The sequence below is a fragment of the Leopardus geoffroyi genome, chromosome C1 (genome assembly GCF_018350155.1).
Source record: "Leopardus geoffroyi isolate Oge1 chromosome C1, O.geoffroyi_Oge1_pat1.0, whole genome shotgun sequence".
NCBI lineage: Eukaryota > Metazoa > Chordata > Mammalia > Carnivora > Felidae > Leopardus > Leopardus geoffroyi.
The window spans coordinates 96,589,178-96,607,838 of NC_059328.1; the positions used below are offsets into that span (position 1 = coordinate 96,589,178).

General features: G+C 37.7%; 1 protein-coding gene across 5 annotated transcripts in view; it reads left to right on the top strand.

The window, feature by feature from the left end:
* The window catches only part of LRIG2 (leucine rich repeats and immunoglobulin like domains 2), a 161,666-nt gene that overhangs the window by 130,601 nt on the left and 12,404 nt on the right, over positions 1-18,661 (top strand). For 4 of the 5 annotated variants that reach the window (XM_045478681.1, XM_045478679.1, XM_045478682.1 and 1 more), the window contains 11 exons: positions 3,054-3,119; positions 4,694-4,768; positions 4,940-5,074; positions 5,576-5,719; positions 5,837-5,980; positions 6,719-6,862; positions 7,068-7,211; positions 9,532-9,612; positions 10,756-10,827; positions 10,965-11,033; positions 15,767-15,930. In XM_045478681.1, coding sequence (XP_045334637.1) covers positions 3,054-3,119; positions 4,694-4,768; positions 4,940-5,074; positions 5,576-5,719; positions 5,837-5,980; positions 6,719-6,862; positions 7,068-7,211; positions 9,532-9,612; positions 10,756-10,827; positions 10,965-11,033; positions 15,767-15,930 — 1,238 coding nt within the window. The remainder of the gene's footprint in view (positions 1-3,053; positions 3,120-4,693; positions 4,769-4,939; positions 5,075-5,575; positions 5,720-5,836; positions 5,981-6,718; positions 6,863-7,067; positions 7,212-9,531; positions 9,613-10,755; positions 10,828-10,964; positions 11,034-15,766; positions 15,931-18,661) is intronic. The other variant, XM_045478680.1, reaches the window with a different exon arrangement.

Consider the following 18,661-nt stretch of genomic DNA (forward strand, 5'->3'; position numbering starts at 1 on the left):
TTTTCAACGTTTATTTATTTTTGGGACAGAGAGAGACAGAGCATGAACGGGGGAGGGGCAGAGAGAGAGGGAGACACAGAATCGGAAACAAGCTCCAGGCTCTGAGCCATCAGCCCAGAGCCCGACGCGGGGCTCGAACTCACGGACCGCGAGATCGTGACCTGGCTGAAGCCGGACGCTCAACCGACTGCGCCACCCAGGCGCCCCTGAGGTATATATTCTTAAGATAGCATTGTCCTCTAGGGAGGCTCCAGAGTATTTCAGGTATCCTTTGGATTCTATCAAAAAGCCTTTAGAGGTTGGGGCACCTGGGTGGCCCAGTCGGTTGACTGATCGACTTTGGCTCAGGTCATGATCTCACGGTTGGTGGGTTTGAGCCCCGCATCAGGCTCTGTGCTGGCAGCTCAGAGCCTAAAGACTGCTTTCAGTTCTGTGTCTCCCTTTCTCTCTGCCCCTCCCCGTCTTGTGCTCACTTGCTCTCTCTCTCAAAAACAAATAAAACATTAAAAAAAATTTTTTAAAGCCTTTAGAAGTTCTTCAAAGAGATAGAGAAAATTAATCTTTCCCCCATTAGAGACACTGGACAGTTTTCACTGATACTTAATACAAAATAGTTTATGCCATGTGTAAGTTGGGTTAACTCGGTTGCTTTAGATTTTTTAAACTATGGTTTCCTTTAAAAGCGATTATCTGCTTGTCATTGACTTCCATGAGAGAACTGCAGGAGATGAATACAGTCAAGAGTTACATTGCCAGAGAGATTAGGGTTTGGGAAGGCCTTGGAAGCACTGGTATGGTTAAAATGAAAGCTCTTGGGGCACTTGGGTGGCTCAGTCGGTTGAGCATCCGACCTCAGCTCAGGTCGTGATCTCGCGGTCTGTGAGTTCAAGCCCTGTGTCAGGCTCTGTGCTGACAGCTTGGAGCCTGGAGCCTGCTTCGGATTCTGTGTCTCCCTCTCTCTCTGCCTCTCCCCTGCTCATTCTCTGCCTCTCTCTCTGTCAAAAATGAATAAACATTAAAAAAATAAATAAAATGAAAGCTCTTAATCTATGAAAGGGAAAAAATTAAATTTCAGCAAGCATGAGATATGGAATTAAATCACACTGTGCTAGCCTGCTACACAGATGGTACTCGCTCTCTACTTGCCAGACCAACCATGTTGAAGCAGAAAGTGGACTATCTAACTTAAATTAGAAGAGCTGAATTTCTTCTTTAGTTGAAATGCCACAGTAAATATCTTTTGTGTAAAATTCAGTGTTTGTTGTTCAGCCGCAAGTGTGAATTGGATGAAAGTATCCAAATACAAGATTTTTATGGGGAGCAAATTCCTATTTTTCTCTCTCACGTTTCCCAGCACACACCTCTAGTCATGAGTGTCCTTGAGCTGATATCTGATGCCAGCCAGATACCTTGGAGTAAAGGTTTTAGAACTGTTGTGGAAAAGTGATGGCTTCATCTAGGCTTAGTTATGTTATGTGTGAATTAAGCTCCTAAGTGAAAGTGGCTGAAATTTTACATATGGACAGACACGGATCTAGCTGTGAACCAATTGTTCTGCTGTGATAGAGACATCATTCAAACCTGCATGCATCTGTCAACTCCCTGTGGTGGCACAGTGAGATAAAGTGATCTGTAATGTTTCTCTAGTGTGTCCCTATTGCTAGCCATATTGTAATGTATAATACATCTCTTGGGCAGACAGCTTGAGTGGGCTGGATTCCACTTCAGCCCTGTAAAGATGCCAGGAAGCATCAAGGTGAATTTTTAAAGCCTATTTAAATATTTAGATTCCTGACTAATTTCAGTGAAATCTCTGCTATATCTAACAAACCACGTGCTAGAAGTGAGATGGAATCTCAAGTTTATGGCTTCCTCACTGATTAGTTGTATGACCTTGGATTGACAAATTATTTGTCTGCCTATTTCTGTCTAGGGCAAGTGAGAATTGTAAAAGGATTTGCCTCATAAGGTTGTTGTGTGGATTTTTGGGCAGTTAACATGTATAAAATATGTAGGAGAGTGCCTACCACTTAATAAATGTTAGCCACTGCCACCACTAACAGTCATCGTCATTAACATAATTTAGAGATGAATTTTTATTCCCTGAAGTTAGATTGCTTTTTTTAGGAAGACCGTATCTCTATCAAGGATATGACCAACCTCAATTCTCATATAGAGGCTCACTATCTTGTTTGTAAAATCAATCTTCTTTTATTTACACCTAAAGTATAATGTAGTATATTATTACATATTATAATATTTATTATGCAAATTATATATTCATATTATGTTACTTTAAAGAAAGTATATTTTTTCTTTCAAAAATATATAAAGTATAGTCCATTATAAGAAAGTAGAAGATAATCACTAAAAGGGATGAAGGGACTCTATAATACTGCTGTGGAATGATCTATCTACAAGATACATTGTTATGAGAAAAAAGTAAGGGCACATTACTGTGTAAATTATTCCACCAGTTTTATAAAATTTTGCTAGTACGTGCATAGAATATTTGACAGGCTGCACAAGAAATGGTATATTTTCATTTGTTGCTGTTGGGGAGGAAAATTGTATGGCTGATGACAGGGTGGGAGACTTACTGTATTTCCTTTTATACTTTTTGATTATTGAACCATGTGAATGTATTCCCTAGTTACTTATTAAAAAACTCATAAAAATGACAGTTGGGCATCCAACTTTGGCTCAGGTCATGATCCCATGGTTCATGAGTTCGAGCCCCATGTCAGGCTCTGTGCTGACAGCTCAGAGGCTGGAGCCTGCTTCAGATTCTGTGTGTGTCCCTCTTTCTGCCCCTCTCCCATTCATGCTCTGTCTCTCTAAATAAACTTTAAAAAATGAAATAAATAAAAAGCTCATAAAAATGAAACGTAAAATAGCTGTTTTGAAATCTAGATATTTATTCATCCCTTAGAAACATTTTTTTTTTTGTATTAAAATTCACGTTTGATAGGGCTTTTAGATTGTTTTAGTCCCCGCCCCTTGAAGTCTGTTTTCCAACACCAAACTAAGAATGATCTTTTGTCCTCCATTAGGGATTTGAGTCATAATCGGTTGTCTAACTGGAACATCAGCTTGGAGTCTCAAACATTACAAGAAGTGTAAGTTATTTTTATTTGTTTAAATATTTATTAAACTCTTAGATTTGATGGTGAATTATGCATTTGAGGATGTTCAATCCAGAAATGCTATCAAAAAATTGAGGGAAAAAATTTAAAAGACATTGTTTAAAAACCTAAACTGTTGTCTTTGGCTTTGCTACTATTTCTGACTCTGGACATCGTGCCAGAGGTTGGTGATTAGTTGCAAACTGTGTAGAAATATTATTCTATCTACTTTCTTGGGACCAAAAATAAGATTTTTTTTTCCCTCTTCAGAGTAAATATGTTTTGCTTGTTTTTTTGCCAATTTGAGCCAGTGAAATGCTCTATTGTGTAAACTTTTTTATGTCTTGACTTGTCCAAGATGGAGGCATCATGTCTAAAGTAGATTTACGTGAAATACAGTATTTTTTTTTGTTGTCTGTAATGTGGTGGTTAATATAGTTTTATTTTCTTTTTTAAAATATAATTTATTGACAGATTGGTTTCCATACAACATCCATTGCTCATCCCAACAGGTGCCCTCCTCAATGCCCATCACCCACTTTCCCCTCTCTCCCACCCACATCTACCCTCAGTTTGTTCCTCAGTATCCAAAAGTCTCTTAATGATAGTTTCATTTTCTACTTCACGGAAGTTTTTCCTTTAATATTGAAATGTATTATTATGTATTTTTTGGAGGGAATTTTCTAAAATGATATTAATTATCAGTTTAATTTGTTTCTGACTGGGATGACTTGTTCATGCTGTCATTGTCCTTGCATTCTCTGCTTCCCTGCCCCAGTTGACTGGTTCTGATCTGCTGTGCACTGAATAAACAGTTGACAAGCTTATGAGCTGAAAGAATAGGCCCTGAAGAAAGTCCTGAAAACGCGTCAATGGGAAATGCATGAGCTTTATTACATGGACTTTGTAACTTCACCTTGTTTCTTGGAGGCCTTTTACTTCTGGTTTCTTTGTATTCTAGATTATTGAGGTTGTTCAGTGACTGAAAACCAGATTAATGTAATGTGATTATATTAGATACGTACTAAAACATGGGAGACCATATGTTTAAAGGGCTGCTAGGATCAGATCGTGACATGTCACGTCATCTGTAAAATTAATGAATGATAGGGTCCCATATCTCAGTGGGCAGATTCATCCATGGTCCCAAGCAACCCTCTCTAACTGTGAGTAATATCAAAAAACGTGTGTGTGTATTTTAAAAATTTACTTAATTAAAGCTTTTATCTTATAAATAGATGTATAAAAAGATATGGATGGTTTAGTTATTTCTTCTTTAAGGAAGACTGAAATTAGCTGTCAGAAATGTAATTCAAGGACGTTGCTGGGATTAAAAATACTTCATGTGCAAAATATTGGTATCAATCATAGATCTATGCCATGAAAAAGCATTTCTTATTAAAATCTTTAGTTTCTCAGCATAATGCATTTAGTCTATCTCATTCTGAGTCATAGGCCTTTTTAAATTTGGCACCTATCCTAAAGAATAATTATTAGCCAGAAACCAGAACTCAAGAGGCAACATTTCCCTCTCTAAACTTTTAAATCTGTTTTTCCCCCTTGCCTAGGAAAATGAATTATAATGAGCTAACAGAAATCCCATATTTTGGAGAACCAACCTCTAATATTACTCAACTCTCATTGTAAGTAAGATTTCAGATCTTTTAAATTATGAACAGTACAGTTTTAGAATGTTTGTTTTAGGTAGCCTTTTTGTCGATCCTGATTATTTAACATCCTTGTGGTCTGGGGTAGGTCTCTGTCAGTCGCGTCATTACAGTCTTTTTTTTTTTTTTTTCTTTTTTTTTTAATAGAATCCACAATTTAATCCCAGAAATAAATGCAGAGGCGTTTCAGTTTTACCTTGCTCTCGAGAATTTAGATCTCAGTTCAAATATAATATCAGAAATCAGGACATCTTCATTTCCTCGAATGCAGCTTAAATACCTGTAAGTAGATTTATTTTAAAGTGCGTGTTTATGTATTGATAGTTATCTTCCCAGAGATGTCTGTTATTTATTGTGATTTTGATATGCTTATGTGAAATAAACCTAGGGGCAGTTTTTGAGGTTGTTGTTATTTCTCTTATCAGGAAGTATTAAGTATGCAGGTTAATTTTTGAGATTTAATTCTGGATTGTGTTTTACTAAACAGTTTTATAAAAGGTAAATAGCAGTGGTTTGTTAACTAGTGGTTTATCCTATACAATGATAATTAACGTGTGCGATAGTGTTTTACACTTTACAAAGCGTATTCATACATACCATTTGAACCTAAATGAAGTTGGTATTCTTATTTTGCACTTGCATAAACAAAGCAGTTAAATGATTTGTAAAGTTGTGTATAGTTGCTAAGTGGTAGAGCTGGGTGTCAGTCATAGACTTCAGGTAGCTGTCAGGTGGTAGAATGTTCCATTGCACTAAATTTTTTTGTTCTCTTGTTTATTTTAGGAATTTGAGTAATAATAGGATAACCATCTTGGAGGCTGGTTGCTTTGATAATTTATCTAGTTCCTTACTAGTGGTAAAGTTAAACAGGAACAGAATCAGCATGATTCCACCCAAGATCTTCAAGCTACCTCACCTCCAGTTCTTGTGAGTAACTAAATAGATGGGTTTTAAGAAGGTTGTCTTTTCTTTTAAATTATTTTAATTATTATTAGAGCAAATAAGCAAACCAAAGGTCTGACTGTGACCCAATTTTTATTAAAGGGAACTTAAAAGAAACAAGATTAAGGTGATAGAAGGTCTGACATTCCAAGGGCTTGACTCCTTAAGGTCTTTGAAGATGCAGCGGAATGGTATTAGCAAACTTAAGGATGGAGCTTTTTTTGGCTTGGATAACATGGAAGAATTGTAAGTACTGTGAACTGGAATAGAATCTTGTTAGGAAAGGAGTCTGACTGGGACTTGTCAGTGCCCAATGGCTAAGATCGTTGCTTTAATTACACCCAGGTACATTAGTTCTTTCTCGCTTCTCTGATGTGAAGTAAGTATACACAGAGCTCTTTAAGCTTCGTTGTTGTTGTTTTTAATATTTATTTATTTTTGGGAGACAGAGAGAGTCCAAGCAGGGGAGGGACAGAGAGTGAGGGAGACACAGAATCTGAAGCAGGCTCCAGGCTCCGAGCTGTGAGCACAGAGCCCGGCGCAGGGCTCGAACCCATGAAGGGTGGGATCATGACCTGAGCCAAAGTCAGATGCTTAACTGACTGAGCCACTCAGGCGCCCCCTTTAAGCTTTGTTATATAGAACTGGTATTTTTTTCGTCATTCTTACAAGCATTTTGTCTAACAAGTTTTTATTTTCTTAATGTTGGGGCCAATGAAAATTACCAGAATTTACCTCAAACAGGTATATCAAACCCCTTAGTGGGTTGATTTTATAGATTTGGTATTTTAGACAGTCTTACTACCTCCTAGCGATAAATCTTAAGTAAAATCTAAATATTTATCAAGTAGAATTGGTTGGCTTACTTGGGTTAGCAAAGATAGAGGCCTCACGGAGCAGGACCTCTTGAAGAGTTTTGGAATCTTCTCATTGCAGTGTCTTGTTCTGAACCATATTTTCTCCTTTCTTTCTCTAATTCTGTAGAGAACTAGAGCATAATAACCTTACAGAAGTGAACAAGGGGTGGTTGTATGGCTTGCGAATGTTACAACAGCTCTATGTGAGCCAGAATGCTGTTGAAAGAATCAGCCCTGACGCATGGGAGTTCTGCCAAAGACTGTCTGAACTGTGAGTGCTGGATGGCATTTGGCTGGAGGCTGTGAGACTAGAGTAGGTTGGGATAAGTCACTCCCATGGCCAATAATGAGGTGGCACATCCTGCTTTATTAGAAGTTTGTTGAAAGCTCTAAATTTATCATGTAAATAGAATGAGAATAGGAAAATTGAATTAAAATACAATGAATTCCTTACCTTCCATGTTTCCGGTTTTTAGTGATTTGTCCTATAACCAGTTGACCCGCCTGGATGAATCTGCCTTTGTGGGTCTGAGCTTACTGGAGAAACTGAATTTAGGGGACAACAGAGTCACTCACATTGCTGATGGTGTATTTAGGTTTCTTTCCAATCTTCAGACACTGTAAGTACATCTGTCTTTTCTTTTTTGCTAATTTTTATAAAACAGTAAAGCAAATTAAAATAACTAATCATAAGCTGCACATTTATGTTTATGTTAACATTTTGCAGTTCTTCTATCTTAGACTTAGGAGCAAGACAGTCTTATTTGTCTCTGTCCTCACACATAAATCTTACTTGTCTCTAGCCAGTTCAGTTTGTACTTTAATTTAGAATTTAATCAATCGAACAACGGAGCATCTCTTGTTTCAGTTACCATGGAACAAAACACGGTTGCTAGTCAAGAATGCACATTTTCTTGTTCCTCCGACCTTGAACTACTTTCAAAACTGCTACTCGTTCAGAAGGATGCAGGCTGTGTAGTGGGAACAGCTATGGCAGGAGCCCTGTTCAGTGCTGCTAATTTCCTGCATGACTTTGGACAAAAAACCTTAAATTTATCACTGAGCTCATGTGTGCTAGGTGCTTTCAGAATAACAGGATATTATTGCTCTTTTCCATATTAGGAGGCTGAGGTTCAGAGAGGTTAAAATGATTTGCTTAAAGTTATACAACTTGTATTCCCAAGTGGTCTTTCATCCAAGTACTAAGCAGGCCTGACCCTGCTTAGTTTCAGAGACCAGACAGAATCAGGTGCGTTCAGGGGAAAGTCACACAGCTTGTCAATGAGCCAGGTCTGTTTGACACTGGCTTTTTACCATACTGCCTGAAAAACAAAATCACTTAACCTTCTGTGAGTGTCATTTTCTTTTTGTCTTCCTCCAGTGGAGGAGGGGCATAGGAGTAAATGGTTGCTATAGGCAATTTCCACTCTAAAATTCTGGGTTTCTGTAAGTTGGGTGTTTTACTCTGTCATGAAATGTAATTGAAAGAAGAGGTATTTTAACGAAATACAGTGATTTCAAACAGAGCAGAATAAGAGAAAAAGGCTAATTAGTAGAATTTGTAGATTGTAAAGTTCCTAAATAGGGGACTTTTTGGTCATCATATTCAGGGTTGATAAATGATCTCAGAAAAGAGGCAGGCTCCCAAATTGGAGACCTAGCCATCAGCGAGAAAGTTAGCATGATAGTTTTGTGAAGGTGTGTATATACCTGCACAAGTTTATTGGAATTTTTTTTTTTTTTTTAGCTTAATGAGGTATTTTTTCCTTCAGATTTGGCCCTGGAAAGTTAAAAGTGATTTTTTGTTGTTGTTCTTTTTTCTGCATTATTAGAGGTGAACCTAGACCAGCTTAAACCCAGGAACTTAGATGCAGCTGCAGCCTTTTGGCATTTCAAAGACTGGCAGTCAGGTTCTTTCAGTACCACAGATTATTACTTTTAATATTACAGTTGAGGAAAATAATCGCAGAAGTAAATGATTGTCTAATGCCACAGAGACGGTTAAGGCAGAATTAGAATAAGATCTGAGAAATTTTGGCTTTAGATCAATACTCCTGCCGGAGTACTTACTCATTTTGGCCAGTGAGTTGTATTTATGCTGTGCTATGGAGGAAAGTCTTGAAGAGTTGAGTCGTCAGTTGTTTCAGTGTTTATCGCTTAGTAAAATAAAATGAACCCGTTAGCTTTCACTTCAAGTAAAGATATAGCTAAATAGGAAGCGTGATCTCCTATCTCCTGTTACTCACACAACTTTAAATGTCTCATTAAGAAAAGAGCTTTGTGTTTATTATGAGATGACTTAAGGAAGCAAAAGCGATTATCTATAACTGGTACTTCTTCCAGCGGGGCATTGTGTAGTACAATTGCATTTCCTCTGAGGACGCAACAGTGGATTTTAAAAGATCCATACTTTTCCTTTTAAAAATAACAGTGATCACTCCAGCGCATGGGTGTATCAGTGTCACTTCCCAGGGGGCATGTTTAATTGCTGTCAAGCTATGAAGCTCTCTACTGACATAATTCTTTGTCAGCCATTTTAGGTTTAAGGGCCCGCGGGAAGGATTGGGTCACCCAGAAATCCCATTAGTCTAAAATCACATTTGTAAGGCGTATCCCCTGCATCTTGAAATCCTCCTGCTTTTTGCAGGACACTGACTATAATTTTAAATATGCTAACACAATCAGGGGCTGTTAGCTGGGAAGATTAATACTCTTACCAGGTTGCTTAATTTATTTATCAAGGCCAGCTTAATTCTTTGCTTATGAGAATCAGTTCTTGCTTGCTTATTGCACACATTCTTTAAAAACTGTAGTCAAGTCTTTGTCGTAAGTAACTGTTAAAATAAGGATGAAAATTAGCATCGCCATGCCAGGATGATGCCCGGTGCTATAATGGTCATGTTAACTAACCTAATCTGTCTTTCCCTAACATTTTTGTAGAAACTTAAGAAACAATGAAATTTCATGGGCCATAGAAGATGCTAGTGAAGCGTTTGCAGGACTCACAAGTCTCACTAAATTGTATGTATTTATACTATTTATGTATGTTTACAAAGGTGTGTTTTTAAGAAGCAGTTGTGTATGTGATTGGATTGTCTTTTTGCTGTGTCTGGAAAGTCAGCCTCTTGACTCATCCACTAAAGGAAGAAACTGTTGTTTATCAAGTTTTTTGTTTATCAGTGGTTTTAAATTTTATTTATTTATTTAGTGGCAAGACACTTTTTTTTTAAGTTTATTTATTTTAGCGAGAGCATGCATGTGCATGCATGAGCTGGAGGAGGGGGCAGAGAGAGAGAGGGAGAGAGGATCCCAGGCAGGCTCCCACACTGTCAGTGCAGAGCCCAGTGCAGGGCTCAAACCCATGAACTGTGAGATCTTGACCTGGGCCAAAATCAAGAGTCGGACACTCAACCGATTGAGCCACCCAGGTGCTCCTTGGTGGGACACTTTCTACTGAAAGAGCTTTCTTATGGGCACTCAAAGAGAAGTTATTCATGGAACTAGAATTGCTCTTCCAGAGTTGAACCAGTATTATTCTTCTTCCTCTTTTATTTTTTTAAATATTTATTTATTTTTGAGAGAGGGAGAGAGAGAGAGGAGGAAGAGGCAGAGAGGGGGGAGACAGAGGATCTGAAGTAGGCTCTGCACTGACAGCCATAAGCCTGATGTGGGGCTTGAACTCCTGAACCGTAAGATCATGACCGGAGCACAAGTCGGATGCTTAACCAACTGAGCCACCTAGGCACCCCTATATTCTTAATCGTAAGAGATTTATGGGTAATTTATCTAGCGAGAGAGGAATTCTCTCAAGTAAGATTTTAGATCTTCTCTCCTGAGAATTTCTCCAAGGCTTTACACTTGTCTGAATTTCTTTGACCTGGTCTTTTGCTAAGAAGGGAGAAACTGGGACTATAATCCAGTTTATTATATGAAAACTAGCAGCCCATCATTGGTCCAGATGGCTGTTCACAGGCACCTCATTGAGCTCCAACCTATTAATAGAAGCCTTCATTCTGTGTTTTGCATTGGTTGGTAATACAGGTTCACAACTTTCTTAAAAATGTATGTTAAACTTATTTTCACTTTTTATAGGTAAATGTTTGCTTTAATGAATTAAATTTTGCTTAGTGGAGGCTTTATTAGAAAGGTCTGTTTGTATTTCAGGATCTTACAAGGAAATCAAATTAAGTCAATTACAAAGAAAGCATTCATTGGTCTTGAATCCCTTGAGCATCTGTAAGTATTTTGCATCTATTTTGCTCCGTATATAAATAATCTTTGCTATTAGCAGAGGTTCTCATGACCATTTAAAGTGTTTATATAACTTAATTGTAGAAATGTGACCGGTAATGTTTCATTTCTCTTCATTTCAGAGATTTGAACAACAATGCTATAATGTCTATCCAAGAAAATGCTTTCTCTCAGACTCGCTTGAAAGAACTGTACGTAACTTCAGTCTTTTTGTCACCAATCATTAGATCATTATCCGTGCTTGTTTCTAAACATGATGAATGTGACCTATATGTTTCCAAAAGTACACGATTCAGGCAGGAAAAAAAAAAAGAGAAAGTGTTAATATTCAGTTACTGTAGTGGCTGGATATAATTTTTAAATAACCCAAGATTGAAAAGCCCAGAGTTTGTGCCACCAAGACCTTCTGTTTTGCCTGTGCTGCTAGTGCTTATAGTTAAAGAGACCTTAGCACTGCTCCTTGTGCTTGTTGTATATCTTCCTGTTCCTTATCCCCCCTGACCTCCCATTTATTTTTGGATTATTGGAAAAATGTGTTCCCAGTCCCCTTAGGGTGGATCACAGTTCAGGTATTAGGTAATTTGTTGCATATAATCTAGCACTTTCAGTATAATGATCAGAGGGGATGTTTCTGATATGGGTGTTCAAGCTACTAAAATGATCAAACACTGTTAAGTAGTTGTAGTGGAAAAACACACTTTATACCCTTTTTCATTCATGGTTTTTAAAAAAATTATGTTTAGGGTTTTCCCAGGGGGAGGGGTGGTTAGTTGGGCATTGGTATTCATTTTAACCCTTGGTGATTTGAATATTCAGCCAGTGTTAAGAATCAGTAGACTAAAGCAATTTATCTTGCCTTGCCTGAAAGCTACTCAGAGGAAGGACTGTGGTCCCAAACTGGTACATGATAAGATAAGGCTAGAAGTTCATAGGAAGCATTCAGAAGCTTTTAGAGCAGTTTGACATTACTGTGATACTTTTGTTGAGTTTTATGGAAGTATTAATCTACAACAGATTGGAAATTTTAAAAAGTGGTTCTTCATCACAGGTAGTTTGAGATGCACTGGAAGTGTGTGAGTTCAAACTGCCTAGATTTCAAATTCTGCCCCATTCTTTACAGCTATGGGACATTGGGAACATTTAGCCTAAAACTCAATTTCCCTTTTGAGAATGGGCGTTGTACCTCTCTTAGAGTTATGTGAGGATAAAATGAGGTAATTTGTTCATTCAAGAAATATGTATTGTCATCTGCTATGTAAGGTACTGTTTTAGGTGGTAAAAACACAGTGGTGAACAAGACAAAGTCTCTGTTCTCATAGCATAGTACGATAAATTCTGGTAAGGAAGTCAAAGAATAAATCAGTAGATACATAATATCTCTCATCAAGTAATAAGAGTTCTGAAGGAAAATAAAGGCGGGTCAGAGGTATGGAGAGTGATGGGGATTGCTATTTTAGTTTTTATTTTTTTTAAATGTTTGTTTATTTTTGAGAGAGAGTACAAGCGGGGGATGGGCAGAGAGAGCCGGAGACAGAATCCAAAATGGTCTCTGTGCTGACAGCAGCAAGCCCAATGTGGGGCTCAAATTTATGAACCACAAGATTATGACCTGAGCCGAGGTCAGACGCTCAACCAACTGAGCCACCCAGGTGCCCCTGGGATTGTTATTTAGATAAAGTGGTGATGGAAGGCCTTTTTGAAGATAACAGAATTTGAGTTAGTGAGTGGCAAAGCATTGAATACTAGTTGAAGAGCATTCTGCACAGAGAACAGCAAGTGCAAAGGCCCTGAGGTAGAATCTTGTTTCTTATGCTTGAAGAACAGCAGAGACACTAGTGTGGTTGGAAGAGAGCGAGAGGAATAGTGCTTAGGAGATGAGGTCAGAGAGTTAAGCAGGAACCAGACCAAGTAGGGCTCAATGAGTTATGAGAAGTTTGAATTTTTTTTCCTATAAATGTCTCAGGAAACTTTGGAGGGTTTTGAGAAGATGCTCAGTACAGAGCCTGGCATGGCACACAGTAAAAGTTGAATAATATTAATAATAAAAATAAAAATGTTATGGAAATAATCATTAGTTATTTTCTGCCAGACTTTCAGGTAGCTCTTTTTTTTGAGGGGTGGAGTCTGTTGAGATATTTGAGATATTTCTCCTAGGCTTAATTTTTAAGGGTACAGCCTAGTGCATATATTAGTATTACCTTTTTTTTTGCCCTTGAGAATCTGAGGGCCACCAATGAAGTTTTAACTCTTGTCATGAGAACTCAGTATAAAATGTAATTTAGACAGTAGGTGAGAGCAAATAGTGTAGTTTCATTCTTTAGTCATTTGGTAGTTTGAGAATTGGTTTGAACAAAATGCTAGTGGAGGAGACTCTAACGTACCTTTTTTACTGAGACGTTTTGGTTGCTTTTGGTTGATTTAAATCTAAGTCATATTTACAATACTGTTACATCAACACTTATTAAAATATATCTGTATGCTTCTTGGTATCCTTCAGTGCTTTGCATAAATATTAGGTGGAGATGGGAGAGTTGTATGTAAATTAAAAATATTTTGCATTAAACTTCTGTAGTCATGGTAGAAACATTAGAAAGTACAGTTAAACCAAGGAGAGCCAAGTCCCCAGATGCCCACTACTTAAAGACAACCACTATTAATATTTTGGTGTGTATCTTTTTGAGAGGTTTTAACAGGGTACTCTGTTAGGTACTTGGGGGCAGGTTGGTTAGTGTGTGAGGGGGGAAAGATGCAAAAGAAACAGAAGTAAAGGGAAGTAATGTGAATTCAGTGGTATCTGTGTCCAGGCACTATGCTAAATGCTATATTTAAATTTTTTTTTGAGGTAGGCATTCTCAAACCCATTTTCCAGAAATAGAAATTGAGATTTTGGAGACATTAAGTATTTTGCCTAAGGTAAGTAGCAGAATTAGGATTGAGTCCAGGTCTCATGAGCCCAGCTTGTACCTAAGAAAGCATAGATCAGACCATGTGACTTCTCTATTCTTAACCTTCCATTGGCTTCCCATCACATATAGGGAGAAGACACCTTAAGTTCTTTTCTCAGTTTGCAAAGCACTTGCATGGCTTGGTCCTCCTTGCCCTGCTCTCTGACCTTGTTCCTGTCGCTGTCCCCTCCCTCACTGTGCTCTAGGCTCAGTGTCCTCCTTGCTTTGCCTTGAGCACCCTAGGCATGTCTGCCCCAAAGCCTTTGCACACAATTTCCTGTATCTCCGACACTCTTAACCTCAGGTCTTCGTGTGATTTGCGGTCTCACTCCTTTCAGGTCTTTGCCCAAATGCCCTCTCTTCAAAGAATCTTACCCTGACAACTTTATCTAAACCAGTAGCTACCGTGTCTGTATCTTTGCCTTAGCTCTGTTTTTCTTTCTGGCACTTACTTTCTGACACTGTACCTTGCCTTTATTTGTTTATTGCTTGGCGCTAATGAATAATGTAAGTTCTGTGAGACCTATATCCCCACAGCGCAGAACAGTGCCTCACATATAGTAGACTCAAGTATTTCTGTGTCAGTGAATGAATATAACCTAAGAATCCTATTACAGTTGAAAGGTAACTTTTGGCCTGATTAAGTAAAATTACCCTTAGTTAAATAAGCCTTTTGAGATACCATTGAAGACTGTTTGAAACTTCTTTGGAATCAAATCTTAGATACTTTAAAACTAGATGAGGATCGGGGCGCCTGGGTGGCGCAGTCGGTTAAGCGTCCGACTTCAGCCAGGTCACGATCTCGCGGTCCGTGAGTTCGAGCCCTGCGTCGGGCTCTGGGCTGATGGCTCAGAGCCTGGAGCCTGCTTCCAATTCTGTGTCTCTCTCTCTCTCTGCCCCTCCCCCGTTCATGCTGTGTCTCTCTCTGTCCCAAAAATAAGTAAACGTTGAAAAAAAAAATTTTTTTTTAAATAAAAAAAAAAAAACTAGATGAGGATCTTGGTGATGCACACAAAGCAAGTTACAGTGTTCTCAAAATCATTTGTTCTCACTGCTGCCAAGTGGATGGGACATTCATGGGTCAGTAAGAGAAAAGCTATCTGATTTTTCAGATGTGTTTTATAGGCCTATTATATACAGACAACAAACAAAATTTCACTGCCTCTTAGTTTGAGTTGCAGTACACATTGTCACAGGGTGAAGTGTTTTCAGTCTTGATGAAATAATTTGAAAAGAGTTCTGTCCTCTCCACAACAGACATGCTCTGTGCTCCAGTGTATATGGTAAACTTTTCTCCAAACTTTTCTGGGAAAAAGTTTAAACCTCAAAAATTGAAAAGAAGGTACAGTTAACAGCCATATTCCCTTTTTACCACTTGTTAACTTTTTGCTAAATTTGTGATCTGTTTCTCTCTTTCCCTGCTCCCTTCCCTCTCTCCCTCTCCATCTCTTTCTATCTTTGTCTCTCTCTCCTCTTCACACACACTGTTGTTTTACTTAGCCATTTGATAGTAAGTTGCAGATATCGTAATTTACCCCTAAATATCTCAGTATGTATTTCCCAAGAACAAGGGTGTTTTCCTATATATAGCCACAGCACTGTTAGTCAGTGAAATTAACATTGATAAAGTAATATTAATTGACCTGCAGTCCATACTCAGATTTCCCCAATGTCAAAAAGTGTTCTTATAGATATTTTTTCCAATCAAGAATCATGTACCATATTTGGTTGTAATGACTTGTTAGTCTCCTTTAATCTAACATAGGTCCTTTACCCTTGTTTTACCTTTTTCTTAATGTCTTTCATGACACTGACGTATTTGAGGAATCGAGGCTGACAGTTTGAGTTTTTCTTGTGGTTTAATTCAGGTTAAACATTTTTTGGTGAGAAAAATGCATAGGTGCGCAGTAAGCTCTCAGTAGTCAAGAAACTGAGAATGAAAAGTAAAGAGTACTTGTTTTTCCTCTTTGTTTCTGCAGGATTCTGAACACAAGCAGCTTACTCTGTGACTGTCATTTGAAGTGGTTGCTTCGGTGGCTGGTTGATAATAACTTCCAACATTCTGTGAATGTAAGCTGTGCACACCCTGAATGGCTAGCAGGGCAGAGCATCCTGAATGTGGATCTGAAAGATTTTGTCTGCGGTTTGTATTTTTGTTTTAAAATTTTGTATACTATACATCTACTGTCTTTTTTATTATTTTATTTTATTATTGTTATATTTTCATCATGATAGGTATACTCTTTAATCCCCATCCCCTATTTCCCCTATCTCCCCTACCTCTCGAGCCCCACCTCTGGTAACCATCAGTTTGTTGTCTATAGCTAAGAATCTGTTTCTTGGTTTCTCTCTCTCTCTCTCTCTCTCTCTCTCTCTCTCTTTTATTCTTTAAACTTTGCTCACTTGTTGTGTTTCTTAAATTCCACATGAGTGAAATCATATGGTTATCGTCTTTCTCTGACTGACTTATTTCACTTAGCATTATACTCTCTAGCTCCATCCATGTCATTGCAGATGGCAAGGTTTCATTGTTTTTCATGGTTGAATAATATCCCATTGTGTATATGTATCACATCTTCTTTATTCATTCATTATAAATGGACACTTGTGCTACTTCCATAATTTGGCTGTGGTAAATAATGCTGCAGTAAACATAGGGGTGCATGTATCCCTTTCAGTTCGTGTTTTTGTATTTGGGTAGATACCTAGTAGTGTGGTTTCTGGATCGTAGAGTAGTTCTGTTTTTAATATTTTGAGGAACCTCCATACTGTCTTCTTCCACAATGGCTGCACCAGTTTGCACTTCCTCAACAGTTTAACAGTGCAATTCCCACATCCTCGCCAACATTTGTTATGTCTTGTGTTTTTGATTTTGGCCATTCTGACATGTGTAGGGGTGATATCTCATTGTGGTTTTGGTTTGCATTTACCTGATGATGACTGCTGTTGAGCATCTTTTCATGTGTCTGTTGGCCATCTGTGTGTCTTTAGAGAAATGTCTTTTCATGTCTTCTGCCCATTTTTTAATTGGATTATTTGTTTTGGGAGTATGCCCTTGTATCAATTCTTCATATATTTTGGATATTAACCCTTTGTCAGATACGTCATTTGCAAATATCTTCTCCCATTCAGTAGGTTGCCTTTTAGTTTTGTTGATGGTTTCCTTTGCTCTGCAAAATTTTTTATGTTGATGTAGTCCCAATAGTTTATTTTTGCTTTTGTTTCCCTTGCCTCAGGAGACATATCTAGAAAAAATGTTGCTGTGGCCAATGTCAAAGAGGTTACTCCCTGTGCTCTATTCAAGGATTTTTATGGTTTCAGGTCTCACGTTTTAGGTCTTTAATCCATTTTGAGTTTATGTTTGTGTATGGTATCAGAAAGTGATTCGATTTTCAGTTTCATTCTTTTGTATGTAGCTGTCCAGTTTTTCCAACACCATTGGTTGAAGAGACTGTTTCCTATGGTGTATTCATTCCTCCTTTGTCAAAGATTAATTGACCATATAGTTGTGGGGTTGTTTCTAGGTTTTCTGTTCTATTCCATTGATTTATAGGTCTGTTTTTATGTCAGTACCATATTAATTACTACCACTTTGTAATATAACTTGAACTCTGCAGTGTGATACTCCAGTTTTGTTTCTCTTTGTTAAGATTGCTTTGGCTACTTGAGGTCTTCTGCAGTCCCATTCAAACTTCAGGATTGTTTGTTCTAGTTCTGTGAAAAGTGCTCTTGGTATTTTCATAGGGATTGCATTAAATGTGTAGATTGCTTTGGGTAGTATAGATATTTTAACAATATTTTTCTAACACATGAGCATGGAATGTCTTTCCATTTCTTTGAATATCTTTCACCAGTGTTTTACACTTTTCAAAGTACGGGTCTTTCACCTCTTTGGTTAAGTTTATTCCTAGATGTTTTATTATTTTTGGTACAATAGTAAATGAGATTGTTTTCTTAATTTCACTTTCTGCTGCTTCATTATTAGCGTATAGGAATGGAACAGATATCTGTACATTGGTTTTGTATCCTGCAAACTTACTGAATTCATTTATCAGTTCTAGTAGTTTTTTGGTTGAGTCCTTAGAGTTTTCTATATGTAGTATCATGTCATGCACAAATAGTGAAAGTTTTACTTCTTCCTTACCAATTTGGATGCCTTTTACTTCTCTATATTGTCTGATTACTGTGGCTAGGACTTCCAGTAGTCTGTTGAATAAAAGTGGTGAGAGTGGACGTCCGTGTCTTGTTCCTGACCTTGGGGGAAAAGCTTCCAGTTTTTCACCATTGAGTATGATGCTGAGTGGGGTTTTTCATGTAAGGTTTTTATTATGTTGAGATATATTCCCTCTAAACCTACTTTACAGAGGGTTTTTATCATGAATGGATGTTGTACTTTGTCAAATGGTTTTTCTGCATCTATTGAAATGATCATATGATTGCTTTCCTTTCTCTTATTGATGTGATGCATCACATTGATTGTTTTGTGAATATTAAACCATGCTTGCATCCCAGGAATAAATCCCTCTTGGTTGTGGTATATGATTTTTTAAAATATATTCTTGGATTTGGTTTGCTAATATTTTGTTGAGGATTTCTACATCTATATTCATGAGAGATCATGGTCTGTAGTTCTCTTTTTTTATAGTGTCTTTACTTGGTATCAGGGTGATACTGGCCTTGTAGAATGAATTTGGAAGTTTTCCTTCCTCTTGTATTTTTTGGAATAATTTGAGAAAGATAGGTATTAACCCCTCTTTAAATGTTTGCTGCAATTCATCTGTGAGGCTGTCTAGTCTTGCACTTTTTGTTTTTGATTCAATTTCATTGCTGATAATTAGTCTGTACAAATTTTGTATTTCTTCCTGCTTTGGTTT